The following is an 18,814-nucleotide window of genomic DNA, read 5'->3' as shown; positions in this document are numbered from 1 at the left end:
GTGGATGACTGAGATCCATTGTTAAACACCATCAAGTATTTCCCTAGGCTTTTATATCCATGTATTCACGCCATATAAAAGTATGGTGTAGTACACCGTACAAACTCGTCTATCTTCTTGTACAAGCCTTCGTGGCTACCGACCTATATTAACATGTTTCCAAAATCCCTATGGGGTATCACTTCTGCTAAACCTAACATGATAATAAGACCCACCTCATTCTAATGCACTATTGTGTGCTTCATTTTGTGCATTGCAACATTCTACTAGTTTTAATTGCATCTTTATTCTATATCTTCATAATGCATTCTTGCACCGCGTTAGCGCGGAACTGCTTACTCTTAGAAGGTGTTCAAGGAAGAAATCGTTAAACGTTAATTAGGAAGTCAAGCCCTTAATTTTACTTGTATAATTGTATGATCAACTTTTAGCCATGTTTTATCTGGATACAGCAAAAGATTTGGCAGGTGTATTCTTTCTCTTGTTAGGTTGGGTGATGAGATTTTTTTGGCGGAGTTATGTTTTTTGGTGGACTTATGTTCCTATTTATTTTTCTATTGGTGCTGCCCTGGGTGTTTTTAACGGAGGTTGTGGTGTTGCTCCATTTGTTGTATGTTGCTGCAATAATGTTGCATGTTGCTGTGCAGTATTGCACCACACCACCGTTTTGATCTAACGGTGGAGAGTTGGGGAAGGCGCCCGATACGACACTAGTGCGATACATCCGATCGGAAGCTAATTCAACGAAAACAAGGGAGCGACGATTCGTCTACATCCATACACCATCGTGTTGCCTATACGGCCATAACTCGTCGCCCACGCCTGGGATAACGAGATGGGACGGCGAGACGCGAGGTCTATTTAGATCGTTGCTGGCCACCGTAGGTGCAACTTGCACTCACAGGCCTGAAGCCACTCACTTGGAAATGGACAAGCACGGTCGACCTCTTCTTCCTCTGCTCTCCCTCCTCCTCTGCCTCGCGCTGCTCCGCGCCAGCTCCGCCGCCTCGGTCACCGCCGGCACCCCCGACGGCACGGAGCGCTGGGGATTCGTCGAAGTCCGGCCAAGTAATGTCTCCCCGTCTCAGCTTGCATTTCTCATGTCTCGATCCTGCTGTCCGGCATCTTTCGCGCGCGAATTCATCTGAATTTCCTGTTTCTGTGTCGCAGAGGCTCACCTGTTCTGGTGGTACTACAAGAGCCCCCAGAGGGTTTCGACGCCGTCCAAGCCATGGCCGACTGTCCTCTGGCTTCAGGGAGGCCCGGTACGGTTTCTCCCTCTGTGCTCTCTCAGTTTTTAACAGGCTTGTTCTTGCTCTTCGTCTCTTATCGTTCATCGTCTCAGGGAGCGTCTGGTGTGGGTCTCGGCAATTTCATGGAGGTCGGGCCGCTGGACGTGAACCTGAAGCCCCGCAACTCCACGTGGTTGCAGAAGGCCGACCTCATCTTCGTGGTATCTTCCCTACTGCAAACCCCACATGCTCACATGTCTCCTTCATCCTCTCGATCGCCTTCCGCTGTTTTGCTGTATATACCAACCGAGTCGTACTCGTACGTACGCACGTTTTGCGTTAATGGCAGGACAACCCGGTGGGGGTCGGCTACAGCTACGTGGAGGACGACAGCCTGCTGGTGACGACGGACTGGCAGGCGGCCACCGACGCCACCACGCTCCTCAAGGCGCTCGCCAAGGAGCTGCCCACCCTGCAGCAGGGGAGCCCCCTCTTCCTCGTCGCCGAGTCCTACGGCGGCAAGTACGCCTCCACGCTCGGCGTCTCCGTCGCGAGGGCTATCCGCGCCGGCGACCTCAAGATCAAGCTCGCCGGCGTTGCGCTCGGGGATAGCTGGGTCTCGCCTTTGGATTTCACGGTGAGCAAAAGTCGGTCGTTTCTTGGATCTTGATCACAATGTTAGCGCAAAAATCCAGTGTCTGAAACTGGTTGCTGCTTTAATTTGATCGGTGCAGCTCTCCTACGCGCCGCTTCTCCTGGAGGTGTCGAGGCTGGACGACAACGCCGGCGACGCCGCCAAGAAGTAAACTCTGCCGCACCGTCCTCTTAAATTTCTCTACTACTTGAAACGAACACTCGAGTCACATTGGCGACGGAATTGCGGTGTGGCCTCAGGAAAGCGGAGACGGTGAAGGATCAGATCACGGCGGGGCAGCTCGCTGACTCGCAGGCGTCGTGGTCAGACCTATTGGGTTTCATCGACTCCAAAAGCGGCAGCGTGGTAAGTGTTGACCGTTTGACTCAAACACCCGGTAGCACTAGCTTGAGTACAAGTAGCCTTCTGTCTGCTTCTCAAGCGTAGTTTATTCTGATCGACGAGTATAATATACAACCATCAGGACGTGTACAATTTCATGCTCGACTCCGGCATGGACCCGGTGGCGGCAGCCGACCTACCGGCGACCTCGTCGCCTTCAACGTCGAGCAACGTCCAGCTGATGAAGTACTCGACGTACCTCGGTGGCGGCCTGGGGGCCGACTCCAACACCCTCGGCGGCATCATGAACGGGGTCATCAAGGAGAAGCTCAAGATCATCCCCAAGGACGTCCAGTAAGCTTGCGTCGCCATTAGCAGCAGCTCGCCTCCTTCATGGTTTATACTATCTGAGCGTGACGTCCCGGTCCGAAAACTGCAGGTGGCATGAGCTGTCAGACCCCGTCTACAACGCGCTGGTCAACGACTTCATGAAGCCGAGGATCGACGAGGCGAGTCATCCGCCATCACGGGTCCCGATTTGTTTTATTTTTTATTGTTGAAACCGTGGTCCATGCAGTTGATTGATACTCTATGCCTTCTGCTTGATCCAGGTTGACGAGCTGCTCTCGTACGGTGTGGATGTCACGGTGTACAATGGCCAGGTGATTGCTGCACTCTGCATTGCATTTCTTTTTTACTTTCTTTGTGGAATTGCATGATCCCAATAGACCGATTATATTCAACACTCTTCAGTAAAGTAACATACACTACTCGCAAGAAACCTCAACAGATTTGCGGGATTCTAGGATTTTGTTTTGGAATGCTCTGATAAGGTTACTGGAAACATATGGGCGTGCCAATTAGTCATAGATGTTTGACTGGCATAAGCCCAAATCAGTAACGTGTGTAGCTACACATGTTACTAGAAACACTTATAAAAGCCTTACCTCCCGCTACTACATATGGTGTATCGTCAGTTTAATCGAGCTATCAGATTAGCAAGTGGAAGCACCCTTGACGAATAAGCAACCGCGAGTAGATCGGAATAGATTCTTGCTGGTGACGCCGACAGGTTCTTGTTCAGAAAAACCGGAGTCCTTTGTGGAATTTGGGCTGGATCTTCATTATTTCCAGTTCAAACACAACCACTCCCGCGGGTCCATACCACCAAGTTCAGTGCAGCAGTGTTTAGTGCAAGGAACAGCTATCTTTTCCCGGATTGTCTTGGTCGGAATCCGTCAGATGCTCAGATCGCATCAGCCATCGATCTAATTGTCTCACATGTGTCAGGACTCACGACTCACATGGTCAACACAATGGGAAGAAACAAACCATGCCTTAGTTAAGAAGTCCATTTTGCTTGAACATCTCGATGCTCTTTTAATCCTACACAGCTTTGCGTATCATTTACTTAAAGCTGTATCGTCTTTGTACTGAACTCGGTGAATTTTCATTTATCCCTTGTGAAGCTCGATGTGATCTGCTCAACGAGGGGCGCCGAAGCATGGGTCCAGAAGCTCAAGTAATCAAGGCTTCTTCGATCTATGTCCTTCGTCTTCAAATCCTTGCATGATTCAGACGTGATATGTACCTCCAAATTATGTATGTTTATATTTCAGATGGGACGGGCTGAAGAATTTCCTGAACCTGCCGCGGCAGCCTCTCTACTGCGGATCATCCAAGCTCACCAAGGCCTTCGTCAGATCCTACAAGAATCTGCACTTCTACTGGATCCTTGGAGCTGGCCACTTCGTAAGTAGTGACAAAACACCTGTCACTCTGCTTCTATTGATTAAGTCCCAGATCCAACATTGAGGCTCTTAATCAAACTGACTTTGTTAATTTCCCGTATGGTCTTTCCTTCGCAGGTGCCTGCCGACCAGCCTTGCATTGCGCTGAGCATGATTGGCAGCATAACCCAGTCTCCAGCTAGTTAGATACTGTGACTCTGCTTGGTGATCTATAGAAAAAGGGTGAACAAAAAGGAGGCTTGGAGCAGATGCTTTCTGGATAGGACAATGAAATTGATGACAAAAGTATAGAAAGGTTGTATACTTTAAAGAGCAATGAAATTGACGATAAAAGTGCATTGGTGTGTTATGTGATTAAAGCTAGTCTGTTCGATTCTGAGAATAAAGATGAAACCTTTCTTAGGTAATTTCACAATTTAACTGCAAAGTTTATGTCTTGTTTTTCAGATGTTTGCAAAATATATGCTTCTGAAACTGTGCGTAAATATAATACGAGACATGTTACCGTGTCCCGACGTATAATTATCCCATTTTATGAATGCTATGCATAACGGAATCTAAAAATTGTTTAGAAATTTCAGGCTGCTTTTGTGATGAGAAGATCATATCATGGTAGGAGCTAGGGTTCTACCGTATCTAGGACGTAGGTTGTAGGGGAAGGAGGGAGACTTGTGCGGCCGGAGAGGAGGGCGCCGGCGACAGGGCGCCGTGATGGCCGAGCAGGGAGGCGGCGGCGGCTAGGGCTAGGGGAGACCGACTCCTTTGGGAGTCGGCAATAATGAGATTAGTATTGCTTAACTTTCAACGTACAATTACATCTGGTGTTTATGAGCTAAAAAGAGATTAAGATAATTGGGCTAAGCCCCTAATTGGGCCCACGGTTGGGCCCCCTCCTAGCATATGACAGGCCGGTCATAACCAATGAAAAAAAATAGCGAGCTAACACAAATAGCGTGGGCTTCAGAAAAACGCTATAGACGCTATAGCGTGCTATTTTTCAAAATAGCGTTTAACAAAAAAAATGAAAATTCAGAATTTCAGCATATATATAATAATAGATATAGCACTCTGCAGCTATAAAATCTCAGATATGATATTTTGCAGCCAAACCTCAACCAGAGATTGTTCACATAGTCCATAACTTGATATGACATAGTCTCAAAATCACAAACCATAGTTCATATCCACATTGTCCCGAACTACAAGGATTGGAGGAGGGGAACGGAGGCACGGGGTGAAGGCGTGAAGGTGAAGCTAGGCGTGGTCGCTTACCACCGATTGACCGAGGAGAAGGGGGACGGAGCTACGCCGTCATGTCGTCGCCTGCCAGGCAGAGCAGGTGACAAGGAGTTGGGGAGTGCGCGATCTGAGTTTCTTAGTCTAGGGTTGCCTGGATTATAGGGATTTAGGATACATAAGTGGTTCAAAATATGGAATGAGCTACTAAAAACTACTCTGCAAAATAGCGTGCTATGCGGAATAGCGAATAGCACCAAATAGCATGAAATAGCGCGTCTTTAGCGTGCGTAGCGTCATAGAATGCCTAGAATGCATAGCGTAGCGTTCAACTCGCAAATACGCTATAGCGCCGCTATTAGCGTGAAATAGCGCGCTATTTTTTTCGTTGGTCATAACATATCATCTCTTCCTAAAGAAACTGGTTTAACTTTCTCTAGTGTAACATTTTCTTCGAAATGGGAATAGCGTTTTCTAATGTAACATACCGTAAGAAATATGGAGTACACAAAGGAGCACACAGGAAGATAAAAAAAATACCAAATGAGGTACTTAGGACTGCCCATGACTTCATTCCAAATTGTCCATGTGATGGGAGCAAATGAAATGGGATGCTTTTGAAATTCAATCAATATAATCGTTAATTTACATAGTAGGCCATGACTGTATACTAAATATAAACTTAAAACCATTTCCTTGGTGATCTGAACCATGGTGATGATATTGAACCATGGTGAAATTAGGAAACAGTAATTTGACTTCATTTGATAACATGCTATGTAATAAGGAGGAAAAAGATTATTGTAACATGTCTCGAGTTCATGGTTGCTTAAAGTTACCGAGATTTAGCAGATTGAGAAGCACCAGAGAGTTTATGTATGTATACATAGATTTTGACGTAGCAAGAAGAACGGACGAATGGTATCCATTGGGATCTTTCTCAGCCAATTTCAAGACCAATTTTATTGGCAAAGCAAAACTTTATGGGCCCATGCTTTCTAAAGGTGGTAGCAATCATTCAGATAGGTTCTAGGTCTATATGGTCTATATGGTCAATCATTCAGATATTTTCTACCTTATATCCACCTTGCAGCATTGAAAATATTTTTGGCAATTGGCTAGACGGGGTTGACTCTAGGTATAAAACGTTTATCAAGGTGGGCGTGATTGTTGTTGTATGGTCGCTTTGGCTATGTAGAAATGACAAGGTTTTTAATGATAAAAATTCCTCTCTGTTTCAGGTTGTTTACCGCGTTGCGGTTTTGCTCTGTTCATGGTCGCCACTCCAACATTTCGAGGATCGCGACCTCTTTACGGAGGTGTCTACACGATTGGAGAACACGGCGAATGAGTTTATTTCCTAACATGGGTGGCTACATAATGGGCGTATTGAAGCCAATGAAGCTTAGTCGGGATCGTCTTTTGTTTTTTTCTTTCATCTAGGAGTACTTTGTTTGAATACTTTTGATACTCAAACGGTTGTGTGCATCTTAGTTATGCAGAGGCTGGGAGTAATGTTTAAAACTTTTGAGTAATAAAACACCCTTTATTGGAAAAAAAAATCAAGGTGGTAGCCTATACAGCATCGAATGTTTGGAAAATTCAAATAGTTTGATCTTCCAAAATCAACCAGCTTCCTTTGGACGTTGGAGAGTTTGTCTCCAAAGTGATCTCATGCTTCATCAATTTAGAGTGAAAGCAGCTAGTCAATCTCTCATTCATTGACTGATTACTCAATATCTGATGCTTTTTTATTTCTATTTCTGGCCGCCTTGATGTAATAAACCCACTTGGGTGTTTCCTTTTTGTACAGTATCCGCTCCCTTTAATATATAAAATTACTACGTAAGGCCGTAAGGGTTTCCCTGCGGTGAAGTTGTAAAAAAGATAGACAAATCAATGCCAATGTGCTATGTCTGGGAGCCAGCTTAGCATGCATAGGTCGAAATATGGTGTCATAGAAGAAATAATAAAGGTTCCAATCTCGCCAGAAAAAAACAGCAAAAGTTCAAAGCACAAATCATGTCAAATAATTAATAAACTATTATAGTTTTTCTACATAATATTGTTGTAAGCAAACAATATTGGCGCAATCAGAAACATACAAGTTCTGATTAGAGTGACAGAGAGAGTAATTTGACAAATTTTGGTGAGTATACATTTTGTACCCCCGGCCTCTGCATCAAAAGTTAAAACGACCCACCAAAACTTTTGTTTCATAGAGCATATACACAATGATGAATAAACTACTTTTCATGGGCATGCGGCAAGGGAATTAGAGTTAGATAATCATGTGTCGGAAGCTATTTATGGTTGGGGGAGTGGATGTACAAACCCAACAACCCAACACTTGAGTTTAAATCCTCACAATTTAGGTTCCTATTTATACTTGAGGCCCAGGCTAATCCTGGTACTCATGTAATTTATTTTGAGAACTATGCTTTAATTTTAGTACTCATGTCAAATAGCTGTGTGCATCTCTAGTTGGTGCATAGGCCGGGAAGTGAAATTCTCCCCATTTTGAAACTATTGTATTTACTTACTGAAAACTTGTACTATGTTGGGACGGATGTGCGCATCTTAGTTATGCCAGAGACCGGGTGTTTCGTAATAAAGCTCCTTTATCGAAGAAAAAAAGTAGCAGGATGCACAGTAAACATTTTTCATAGAATGGTGGTTCTACTTCCTGGTTCATTTCCAGGAAGCAAGACATCTCAATGTGCATAAGATGGACTTGCATTTCTGCTCAAATATCTGCTGCTATTGGGTTTTCCAATGAGCCGCATGTAACACGACAAACTTGCAGCTCTGTCCGTTTCACTTGCAGCTCTGTCCGTTTCTTGCAATGACTAGTATCGTGTGGATTGTCTTTATCCGTACATTATCGAAATCACAAGTGCCTAGCTGTTTATTGTCCGCTTATCAGAGCAAGTAGTTTGGATCGATGGTTCTAACAACCGATATGAAGTAGACATTGTGGACAGACTCGCAGCAAGACCAAGATCCAATACTCACACCAAGACTTATTAAATAATATGATTGAGTCAGTATTTTATTTCGAAATGAAGGAACACCGGCCTCTAGAATGAATGAATGATTAATACATTTGGTCGACATACTACAAAGTTTTGACCATACTGGTTCAGAAATAAAAATAAACCCTCTTGGAAGCCAACCCCACTAGGAATTTACATGTTACAATTGATCTTGCTTGCGAAATACTATTTTGTTTACAAAGAGTATATATTAATATTGTGAATATATCAATTACACCCATCATTTGCAACAACGTATTGCTCTAGCGGCATTAAAGATGCACACAACCCAAAAAAAATATTATAAAAAAAATCCAGCTACCGTGATCTATTCATTTTGGCAACCGTACCAACAACATCAAGACACCACCAAAAGCGACACCTCAAAAAAGGGAACAGTGCACAAGCGACGTGTTGCCCGATCATAGATCATAGGTTTTCACCCTGGAGAAAGTCCTCCTGACAAAACAATGCCTTCAACAAGGCCACTGTCAGGCAGAACCAATTAGACAAGATCTTGGATTTTCACCCTTAAAGGTAGACTTTGAACTTCTCATGTGTTGTTGCCCCCTCTTACTATACCGCTGCTCTCCTGCTCCTAGTCACAAATCACCAAGCCAATTTCTCATCTCCACGAAGACTCGAATCACCATTGATAGTCCTCAGGTCTCGGTTTCCATGACATTCTCCCCCATGATGGTAACAGCGTGCAGAGCTTAGCATCGCCCACTCTGGAACCAAACGGTCGGAGAAAAACATGGGTGCACACGACCGAATCTCACCCGATCTAGCAATCTCCATGCATGAATTGTCCTGTAGATTTCGTCGGTAGAGCCTTCTGGAACACGACACTCCAGCTAGGTCGTGGGGTGAGGCATCTTGAAAAACTGAATCGTCAACCTTCACTCTAAATTGCAGTGACTTTTCACATGAATTGCACATTTTTTGGCTGGTACCCAATTTTCCACCGGAGTCGAACTCCCTCGCAGCCCCGATCTCCTTCTTGGTTCCCATGATTTTCTTGGTTCTCTCGTTACCAACACTGGAACCTTAACATTAGTTGATTTCATCCTTCCTCAATGTCCCATTGAAAAAGGAGAAGGATGCAATGATGAGAGCAAGTCCACCGGCCTTTATATCTACCTCAACATGGTAGTAAATGTTGGTGAAGAGGCTGGATGTAATTCGTATCTTCTTTATATTAATATATTCCTTTGGTTAAAAAATAGCTCCAACGGATGTGGAAACGAAAATTGGAAAAATACTAGCACACTCAACAACTCTACCGAGAGGAAAAAGACTAGGCGAAGCCAACAACCATATCGCGGTCTCGCTCCTCCGTGCCAGAAACATTTCACATGTTGGTCAACATAAGAAGAGGATAGGAGGGTTAAGTTATGGACTCTAGTGCCGCCGTGCTTGCAGTATGCGACACCCTTGCATGCCTACGGGGAGACAATCATGTGTGCCACTCCTCCGCCATTGAGCTCGCTCTAGGCCGAACTCACAGATGATATTGTAGTGCTCTAGGAAACATTCCCCACCTTCGAGCACCATGCTCATCCGCAAGTGGAAGTGCGTCTAGCCCCTAAGTGTCTGTTTTGATAGTTAATGATCAAAAATATTGATACACTTATAATTGAGTTTTGTATGAAAAAATTATCCATGTAATATTTGAATACCACGTGTTGGATTAAAGGTTGGGAGTCGTGAAGATAAATATATATATTGAGTATTGGCATCAAAATCATCGATTTGAACAGATGAAAATAATGTGATCAAGAGTAAGAAATAAAGATGAAGTTCTTGTCTGGAACTCAAAGAAAGTCTTTCTCTAGATTATGAGATAAGCCATGGCGGATCAATATCTTGATACATTAATTTTAGGGATTTCTATCTATGTTCCCTTCGTTCGTTAGTTCTACTCAGTTTTCCTCAGCCTCTGAATTTTTCATCACTTTCCCCCAAACTCTTGCCTCGAACTCTCGTACGAAGCACAAACGGATGTTGCCATCGGGTCAATGGTTGATGAGGGTGCTCCTCGGAAATGCCCACCTTTTGGGGCTTAGGGTTGACGGAATTCTGCAGGCTGACACAAGACATCGTATACCAAACAGACATGGAGAGAGATTTACCCAGGTTCGGGGCCCTCGATCAGGTAAAACCCTTACTTCCTGCTTGTCTAATCTTGATTATCGAGTATATCGGGTTACAATGGGGTAGCCGAAGGCTATGACTAAGATCTCGTTGAGAGGCTAAGACTCTAATGACCTAGCTCTAGATCTGTAATGAATATATCTGTTGTAATTGTGTGTCCCTCGGTAGACCCTCTCCTAGCCCTTATATTGCAGGCCAGGTCTCAAGAGTTATGTCCGGGTTCGACTGTGTTACAAAGAGTTATATTTCTAATCTTTCCTTGTTTAACGTCTTCATGCCTTGTCCGTCAAGAATCCTTCTTCGGAACCGACATATTGGCCCACCTTGGTCGGTAGGTGATCTTCATGGGCCCCTGGTTGGGCCATAGGAGGTAGCATAATACTAGTTACCCGAAGGGTAATGCCCACATCAGTAGCCCCTGAGTGACTGGCCGAAGTAAAGCTTCGGGCAGGGACTAAAATTGTCTTCTGTCGAATGTCCATAGTTGCCGGAAAGTCTTAATCCTTTCTCATCATTTTGAAATCAAGAGCACATTTTTATCGGGTGCGCGTCCAGCGCTCTCGATGGGATGGCACGGATTCTTTCAACCGTGTGTAGACTCAAGTTGTACTAGTCGAATGATCTGATGGCTATGTTTTCTGCAAGTTGTCGTAATCATCCGATATCTTCTTCTATATTGGGTCCTTCAAAACTTCGAGTGAAGTCATGCTAGATGATAGTACGTAAGGGATTGGAGTAACGTGCCGGTCTTACTCGATGAATCGATGTTGGTTAACTGCCGATGGCAAAACAATGTTACCCTACTCAGAATCAAGTCCCCGGGCATGATCTTGGATCTTATGAAATCTTCGGGTCCATTTTCTCTTATCTTCAATAATTTCTATCGGGTGCGCGTCCAGCGCTCCCGATGGGAGTAGCCCCCGAGTCTAGGGACGGGTGCTTGCAACCGTGCGTAGACTCAAGTCGAGCAACTCAATATCACAGATTCATTCTATTGCTCTACGAGGAGTCGATACTTTTGGTGACATCATCAATGACGTGGTCTCTGAGGCGGCTCGATTGACAAGATGTGACTTTACGGGCCCACTCTACTTCTACGCGGTCAGTTAGGAAATGACTGATCCTTGTGTGCTGACCGAGGCGCCTCCTCGATTTCTGCGCGTAGTGGGGGGTGAAATGTCCTTTGAAATGACGGATTTGATGACACGTGGTGACCTAATAGCTGGTTCCCCAGTTCAATCCCTTGGTAAATTCCCTTTTATAAAGGAGAAAAGCAGATTTTACTTCCCCGTTCTTCTCTTTCCCAGCTTTCTTCCTCCTTTGTTCTTCCTTCTCACAGCTACCGCGCCGCCACCGCCGTTTTTCAATCCACCGTTTCACTCTTCAAACACATCCAAAGATGGTGAAGAAGAAAAGCTCCGCCGCCACCGCCGGCATTGCCTCAAGCAGCGCCGTTGTCAAGGCAACTACCAACGCAATGAAAAGGGTTGCGCCGGAGGTTTCCGCCGCGACACCCAAGGATGCCCCCGGCGACTGGCCCGCTTCGACACTGACGAAGCGCGACAAGAAGAAGGCACGCAGCCTTGGCTTGATCTCCCCCGAAGAGGGAATGTCATATTACCAGGTTTGGCCTCACACCCCAATCCTCCTGCCAGTTTTACCGTGATGTTTATATCATACTTGTATCGAGGATTATCTTTGTCTGCCCATGAGTTTCTCCGGCGTCTTCTGCATATGTACGGGATCCAGTTATGGCAGCTAACTCCCAACTCCATCCTTCACCTTGCTATCTTTATCACCCTTTGTGAGGCTTTTCTTGTCATTGATCCTCGCTGGGGTCTGTGGAAGAAGATCTTCTTTGTCAAACGCTACAACAGTAGCAGTGGATCCTTTGTCACCGGGGAATTTGGGTTTGTCGTCCGTAAGGAGGCGAATTACTTCAATTTTCCAATGAGAGAGTCAGTCCAGGGGTGGAGATTGAAGTGGTTCTACCTCAAAGATTCATCGGCAGCTAACATGCGACTGCCGAAGTTCGTCGATGTCCTTGAAGCTGTGCCAAAGAAGTCTTGGAAGAATATATTGGCATCCGAAGAAAAGCCTGTGGTCGACAAGTTGTTTGATAGAATTCTTCGGATTAAGGAGTCTGGCGTCCAAACTATGATGGGCACTGAAATTGTGGCTGTGTTCCTGAAACACCGCATCCAACCAGTTATGTCCAGAGCTCACCAGATGTGGTTATATTCGGGTCCTAAGGACGAGACTAGTATCAACGTTGCAGAATTGTCTGAGAAAGAACTACTAGATGAAGTTAGACGTTTGACTCATTTTAGTCAAGAGGACTCGATTCCACTTCTGGCCCTTCAGGAGCCTTACGACTTTGACCATCAACCAACTGAGGTGAATCTCTTTCCTGTTCATGCTTATATTTGCACTCGATACTTTCTATTCCTCTTTATTAAATCTTCATCTAATCTGACAGGTTCCATCAACTGTCGAATGTTTCCAGCTGTGTCTAAAGAAAATCTCGAAGAAGGTGACTCTACTATCAACATAGAATCTTGTGTTGAAGATAACAAAGTTCTTAAAGAAGAAGACAATGATCCTGCCAATCCTGAAGCTTTTTCTATAGATCATAGATCCTTTGCTGATGACTTAAGCGATACAGCGGAGTCGAATCATGACAATGATGTTGATCGTGCTCCCTTTGTTGATGCAGCTCCGGAGAAAACCAGCGTGCAACCGCCGAAGAGACCTTCTGGCGGCTTTGCGGATGAAGACGATCTGCTCGACTTGTAAGTTGCTTCTATTATTCTCAAAGTTGCTTTGTATTATTTTACTTATTCTGAATGATTTATATGCCTATAGAGATGAAGGCTTTATAGAGCCTCCTTCGAAGAAGGCGAAGGCGAGCCCCAATAGGCCAACTCCCGCAGCCTCCGAGGCTTCTGCTCTGCCAGCAGCTACGGGTGCTCAACCTTCGACTGCCTCTTCTCTTTCAAAGGGGAAAGAAGTTCCTTCGGCAGCTGATGTCTCCCCTTCTTCCAGCAAGAAACCTGTAAGTGTTTTGATTTTTTCTTTTATTGATGATGGTTCTCCTTCTACCAACCCCCGAGTCTATATTCGACTGCTTGCAATCGAGTGTGAACTTCATAAGATGCATTGTTATTAAGGTGCTATCTTGACTTTGTCTTCTTTTTTATAGGGCATTCAAACTGCCATCACTATTTTGAAAGGTTTCGCCTCCTAGTTCTCTTCACTCGAAGCCGAAAAGGCTTGACTTCAAGAGGAGGTGCAATCGACTTCCTCAAAGTTTGATCAAACAATAAAAATGGTTGTTGCTGCCCGTCAAAATGCAGATTCCTTGAAAAAGGAACTTGTTCAACTCAAGAAGAAGTTGAATGAAGAGGAGAGGGAGAAGGCCGAAGTCGAAGCCCGAAGGAAGGAAAATGAGGATTTTCTTTAGTAATCCACCTTGGCTCTGCTTGGTAATTCTTACTGTCTTATCCTTGAATCCACTTTACTTAACTTCATTGTGTTTCAACTTCCATTACTTATCTTCTGCAGATGCTGCCGGTATTCCTGCTGGTTCTGTGGGCAAGCTCCCGGATGGTTCTTCTGCTGATGCTGTGTCTATGGCAATTGAATCCAGCGACCTCATCCGAGCTCTTCTCCAGAAGAACAAGGGAGTTATGTCGAGACTTCATGCCATGATCTTTCCAAAAGCCAATCAGGAGAAGTCATTGGGGCAGCTGACGGACACTTTCTCCGTCGAAACCGAAGGCACCATCGAGGTATTCAAACGTACCTCGCGTACCTATGGTGCTCTCCTTGCTTTCCAGCTTCTGATGGGGCACGGCTTTAAAGCTGATATGGAGCTGATGACGAAAGAGCTACCGAAGGATCAGGATGGGCAAGCTATCGACCTCAGACTTTTCAAAGTATCAACTCGCAAATGTGCACTGCAGCTTCTTGAATTGGTATTGGCTAATAAATCAACTGCCGAAAGAACTGGCCCAAGTTTATCGATGCAGACTCAAGCCCCTTGAATTTTCCTTTGTCAAGTTGTAATCTTATCCTTTGGCTCAAACAATGCCTTTTCTAAGGCCTTTTGATTGTAATGAATTCCATGCTGGCAATGTTGCCGGTTTTTCCCTGTTTAATTGTGATCTTCCTGGCTTTTGAATGCATGCTCCCGATGGGAGTGAAATCAATTGGCATTGTATATATTCCTTGACACACTCGATGATGTATTTTGCATGTGGCTCATGTACCTTCCTTTGTCGAAGGTTCTTCGGCTAATGATTTTGAAAGTGATCGGCTTCAACACATGAAGGCCTGCATCCTTCAAATGGAAAAAGATATGCATGGTATCCACGCCATGGCTGCTATTATTAAGAAGAAAGGCGAGCTAGCTATTGATGCAAAACGATATGTACTAAGTGAGCTGCAAAAAGTAATAGAAAGCTTGAACTGTAAGTTCCTATCCCTTCCTTGTTTTCTTCGATGTTGTCGATAATTTCTTTCAGATTTCATCTTTGTCATTGCTTTTGTCAGTCATATCTCTGAATTTATCGGAAGAGAACAAGCGAGTGCATGAACGTGTAGACGCTTTAACCAATCTGGCACATTTCAATGAAGTCTTCTGGACGAATAACTCGAAGGCCGCTACTGTCGCAAAATTTAAGATCGGGTGCAACAAGTGCATCGGTTCTTTAACAAGTTCCATGCATGTATGAAGATGACCTGGAAAATGATGTTTCCCCTCAACCCAATTCCACCATCATTTTTGGCCTTGATAGTAAACTTCAAAAATGCTAAAAAGGTGCACAAATTGGTTCACAATCAACTTCTTGCAGGAGCCAAATTAGCTTTTGCTTTTGTGCTGTCGCAATACCCTTCATTGGACTTGATGGCAATTGCGAATGCTGATGGTCATGTAAGCAAATTTTATCCGGCAGTAAAAGTCCCTGATTCTATTGTAATTAATAGGCTAGAAGACAGCACGGAAGTAGACAACCTAGTAGGAATTCCGTAAAAATAACTTTGATGATGTTGTACTCCTACTGTAATGATAACTTTATGCATCCGAAATTTTCTTGCACCCGAATATTCGGGTGCATTAGGTACAAGTTTACTCATGTGTATGATGTAACTTTTCTTACCCAATCTTAAATAACTTGTTGGAGACGACACATTTGCCACTTTTGGCAAAATATCACTTCCTCACAACTTATCTTTAAATGCCGGTGGCAGATTTTCCGATGTATTTGTTGACTAAGATGTAATTCTTGATGCTCTTAGCCTTTTTTTTAGGCATCCGTATTGTGATGTTTTTTTATGAAAGTTATCGGCGGCAAATTTTTTGAGTGATCAGCTCATGTTGTGGGTTCGATGAACCCGTAGTAATCGCAACTTTGCCTCAACCGATGATGTATGTTTTAGCGGCAGCTGATGGCGTGTATTTCACACATTCGTTGGGGAACCCCAAGAGGAAGGTATGATGCGCACAGCAGCAAGTTTTCCCTCAGAAAGAAACCAAGGTTTATCGAACCAGGAGGAGCCAAGAAGCACGTTGAAGGTTGATGGCGGCGGGATGTAGTGCGGCGCAACACCGGAGATTCCGGCGCCAACGTGGAACCCGCACAACACAACAAAAGTACTTTGCCCCAACGAAACAGGTGAGGTTGTCAATCTCACCGGCTTGCTGTAACAAAGGATTAACCGTATTGTGTGGAAGATGATTGTTTGCAGAGAAAACAAGTAAAACAAGTATTGCAGCAGATTTGTATTTCAAGTATTAAAGAATGGACCGGGGTCCACAGTTCACTAGAGGTGTCTCTCCCATAAGATAAAAGCATGTTGGGTGAACAAATTACAGTCGGGCAATTGACAAATAGAGAGGGCATAACAATGCACATACATGTCATGATAAGTATAGTGAGATTTAATTGGGCATTACGACAAAGTACATAGACCGTCATCCAACCGCATCTATGCCTAAAAAGTCCACCTTCGAGGTTATCGTCCGAACCCCTTCCAGTATTAAGTTGCTAACAACGGACAATTGCATTAAGTATGGTGCGTAATGTAATCAATAACTACATCCTCGGACATAGCATCAATGTTTTATCCCTAGTGGCAACAAGCACAACACAACCTTAGAACTTTCTCGTCATCGTCCTGGTGTCAATGCGGCATGAACCCACTATCGAGCATAAATACTCCCTCTTGGAGTTAAGAGCAAAAACTTCGCCGCAGCCTCTACTAATAACGGAGAGCATGCAAGATCATAAACAACACATATGCAATAACTTGATAATTAACATAACATGGTATTCTCTATCCATCGGATCCCGACAAACACAACATAGAGTATTACGGATAGATGATCTTGATCATGTTAGGCAGCTCACAAGATCCAACAATGAAGCACAATGAGGAGAAGACAACCATCTAGCTACTGCTATGGACCCATAGTCCAGGGGTGAACTACTCGCTCATCACTCCGGAGGCGACCATGGCGGTGTAGAGTCCTCCGGGAGATGAATCCCCTCTCCGGCAGGGTGCCGGAGGAGATCTCCAGAATCCCCCGAGATGGGATTGGCGGCGGCGGCGTCTCTGGAATGTTTTCCGTATCGTGGTTTTTCGCATCAGGGGTTTCGCGACGGAGGCTTTAAGTAGGCGGAAGGGCAGAGTCGGAGGGCTGACGAGGGGCCCACACCACAGGGCGGCGCGGGCCCCTCCTTGGCCGCGCCGCCTTGTGGTGTCGCCACCTCGTGGCCCCACTTCGTATGCTCTTCGGTCTTCCGGATGGTTCGTGGCAAAATAGGCCCCCGGGTCTTGATTTCGTCCAATTCCGAGAATATTTCGTTACTAGGATTTCGGAACCAAAAACAGCAGTAAAACAAGAATCGGCACTTCGGCATCTTGTTAATAGGTTAGTTCCGTAAAATGCACGAATATGACATAAAGTGTGCATAAAACATGTAGGTATCATCAATAATATGGCATGGAACATAAGAAATTATCGATACGTCGGAGACGTATCAAGCATCCCCAAGCTTAGTTCTGCTCGTCCCAAGCAGGTAAAACGATAACAAAGATAATTTCTGAAGTGACATGCCATCATAACCTTGATCATACTATTTGTAAACATATGTAGTGAATGCAGCGATCAAAACAATGGTAATGACATGAGTAAACAAGTGAATCATAAAGCAAAGACTTTTCATGAATAGTACTTCAAGACAAGCATCAATAAGTCTTGCATAAGAGTTAACTCATAAAGCAATAAATCAAAGTAAAGGTATTGAAGCAACACAAAGGAAGATTAAGTTTCAGCGGTTGCTTTCAACTTGTAACATGTATATCTCATGGATAATTGTCAACATAGAGTAATATAACAAGTGCAATATGCAAGTATGTAGGAATCAATGCACAGTTCACACAAGTGTTTGCTTCTTGAGGTGGAGAGAGATAGGTGAACTGACTCAACATAAAAGTAAAAAGAATGGTCCTTCAAAGAGGAAAGCATCGATTGCTATATTTGTGCTAGAGCTTTTATTTTGAAAACATGAAACAGTTTTGTCAACGGTAGTAATAAAGCATATGAGTTATGTAAATTATATCTTACAAGTTGCAAGCCTCATGTATAGTATACTAATAGTGCCCGCACCTTGTTCTAATTAGCTTGGACTACCGGATCTTTGCAATGCACATGTTTTAACCAAGTGTCACAATGGGGTACCTCCATGCCGCCTGTACAAAGGTCTAAGGAGAAAACTCGCATTTTGGATTTCTCGCTTTTGATTATTCTCAACTTAGACATCCATACCGGGACAACATGGACAACAGATAATGGACTCCTCTTTAATGCATAAGCATGTGGCAACAATTATTATTCTCATATGAGATTGAGGATATATGTCCAAAACTGAAACTTCCACCATGATTCATGGCTCTAGTTAGCGGCCCAATGTTCTTCTCTAACAATATGCATGCTCCAACCATTAAGGTGGTAGATCTCTATTACTTCAGACAAGACGGACATGCATAGCAACTCACATGATATTCAACAAAGAATAGTTGATGGCGTCCCCGTAAAACATGGTTATCGCACAACAAGCAACTTAATAAAAGATAAAGTGCATAAGTACATATTCAATACCACAATAGTTTTTAAGCTATTTGTCCCATGAGCTATATATTGCAAAGGTGAATGATGGAATTTTAAAGGTAGCACTCAAGCAATTTACTTTGGAATGGCGGATAAATACCATGTAGTAGGTAGGTATGGTGGACTCAAATGGCATAGTGGTTGGCTCAAGGATTTTGGATGCATGAGAAGTATTCCCTCTCGATACAGGGTTTAGGCTAGCAAGGTTATTTGAAACAAACACAAGGATGAACGGTGCAGCAAAACTCACA

The 18,814-nt window shown here is 44.1% G+C and overlaps 1 protein-coding gene across 1 annotated transcript; it reads left to right on the top strand.

Annotated features, from left to right (window-relative positions):
* Positions 1-881: 881 nt before the first annotated feature.
* Positions 882-4,366, top strand: LOC124702571 (serine carboxypeptidase-like 51). The gene is made up of 12 exons (XM_047234722.1): positions 882-1,068; positions 1,171-1,265; positions 1,346-1,453; positions 1,582-1,869; positions 1,967-2,034; positions 2,127-2,232; positions 2,351-2,562; positions 2,648-2,717; positions 2,820-2,870; positions 3,678-3,730; positions 3,828-3,960; positions 4,077-4,366. Exons 1-12 carry the CDS (start codon positions 927-929, stop codon positions 4,143-4,145), a joined length of 1,395 nt encoding a protein of 464 aa, XP_047090678.1. The 5' UTR covers positions 882-926; the 3' UTR covers positions 4,146-4,366.
* The last annotated feature ends 14,448 nt before the right edge of the window (positions 4,367-18,814 follow it).

Source organism: Lolium rigidum, chromosome 3, assembly GCF_022539505.1.
Source record: "Lolium rigidum isolate FL_2022 chromosome 3, APGP_CSIRO_Lrig_0.1, whole genome shotgun sequence".
Lineage (NCBI taxonomy): Eukaryota > Viridiplantae > Streptophyta > Magnoliopsida > Poales > Poaceae > Lolium > Lolium rigidum.
Note: the sequence above shows the minus strand (reverse complement) of the source record. Positions and strands in the feature narration are given on the sequence as shown.

Excerpts from the sequence above, each read along its gene's own strand:
- LOC124702571 (XM_047234722.1), top strand. The coding sequence starts at position 927 with ATGGACAAGCACGGTCGACCTCTTCTTCCTCTGCTCTCCCTCCTCCTC. Across the intron at positions 1,069-1,170 it reads ATTCGTCGAAGTCCGGCCAA|AGGCTCACCTGTTCTGGTGG; the intron begins GTAATGTCTCCC and ends TCTGTGTCGCAG. Across the intron at positions 3,961-4,076 it reads TCCTTGGAGCTGGCCACTTC|GTGCCTGCCGACCAGCCTTG; the intron begins GTAAGTAGTGAC and ends TTTCCTTCGCAG.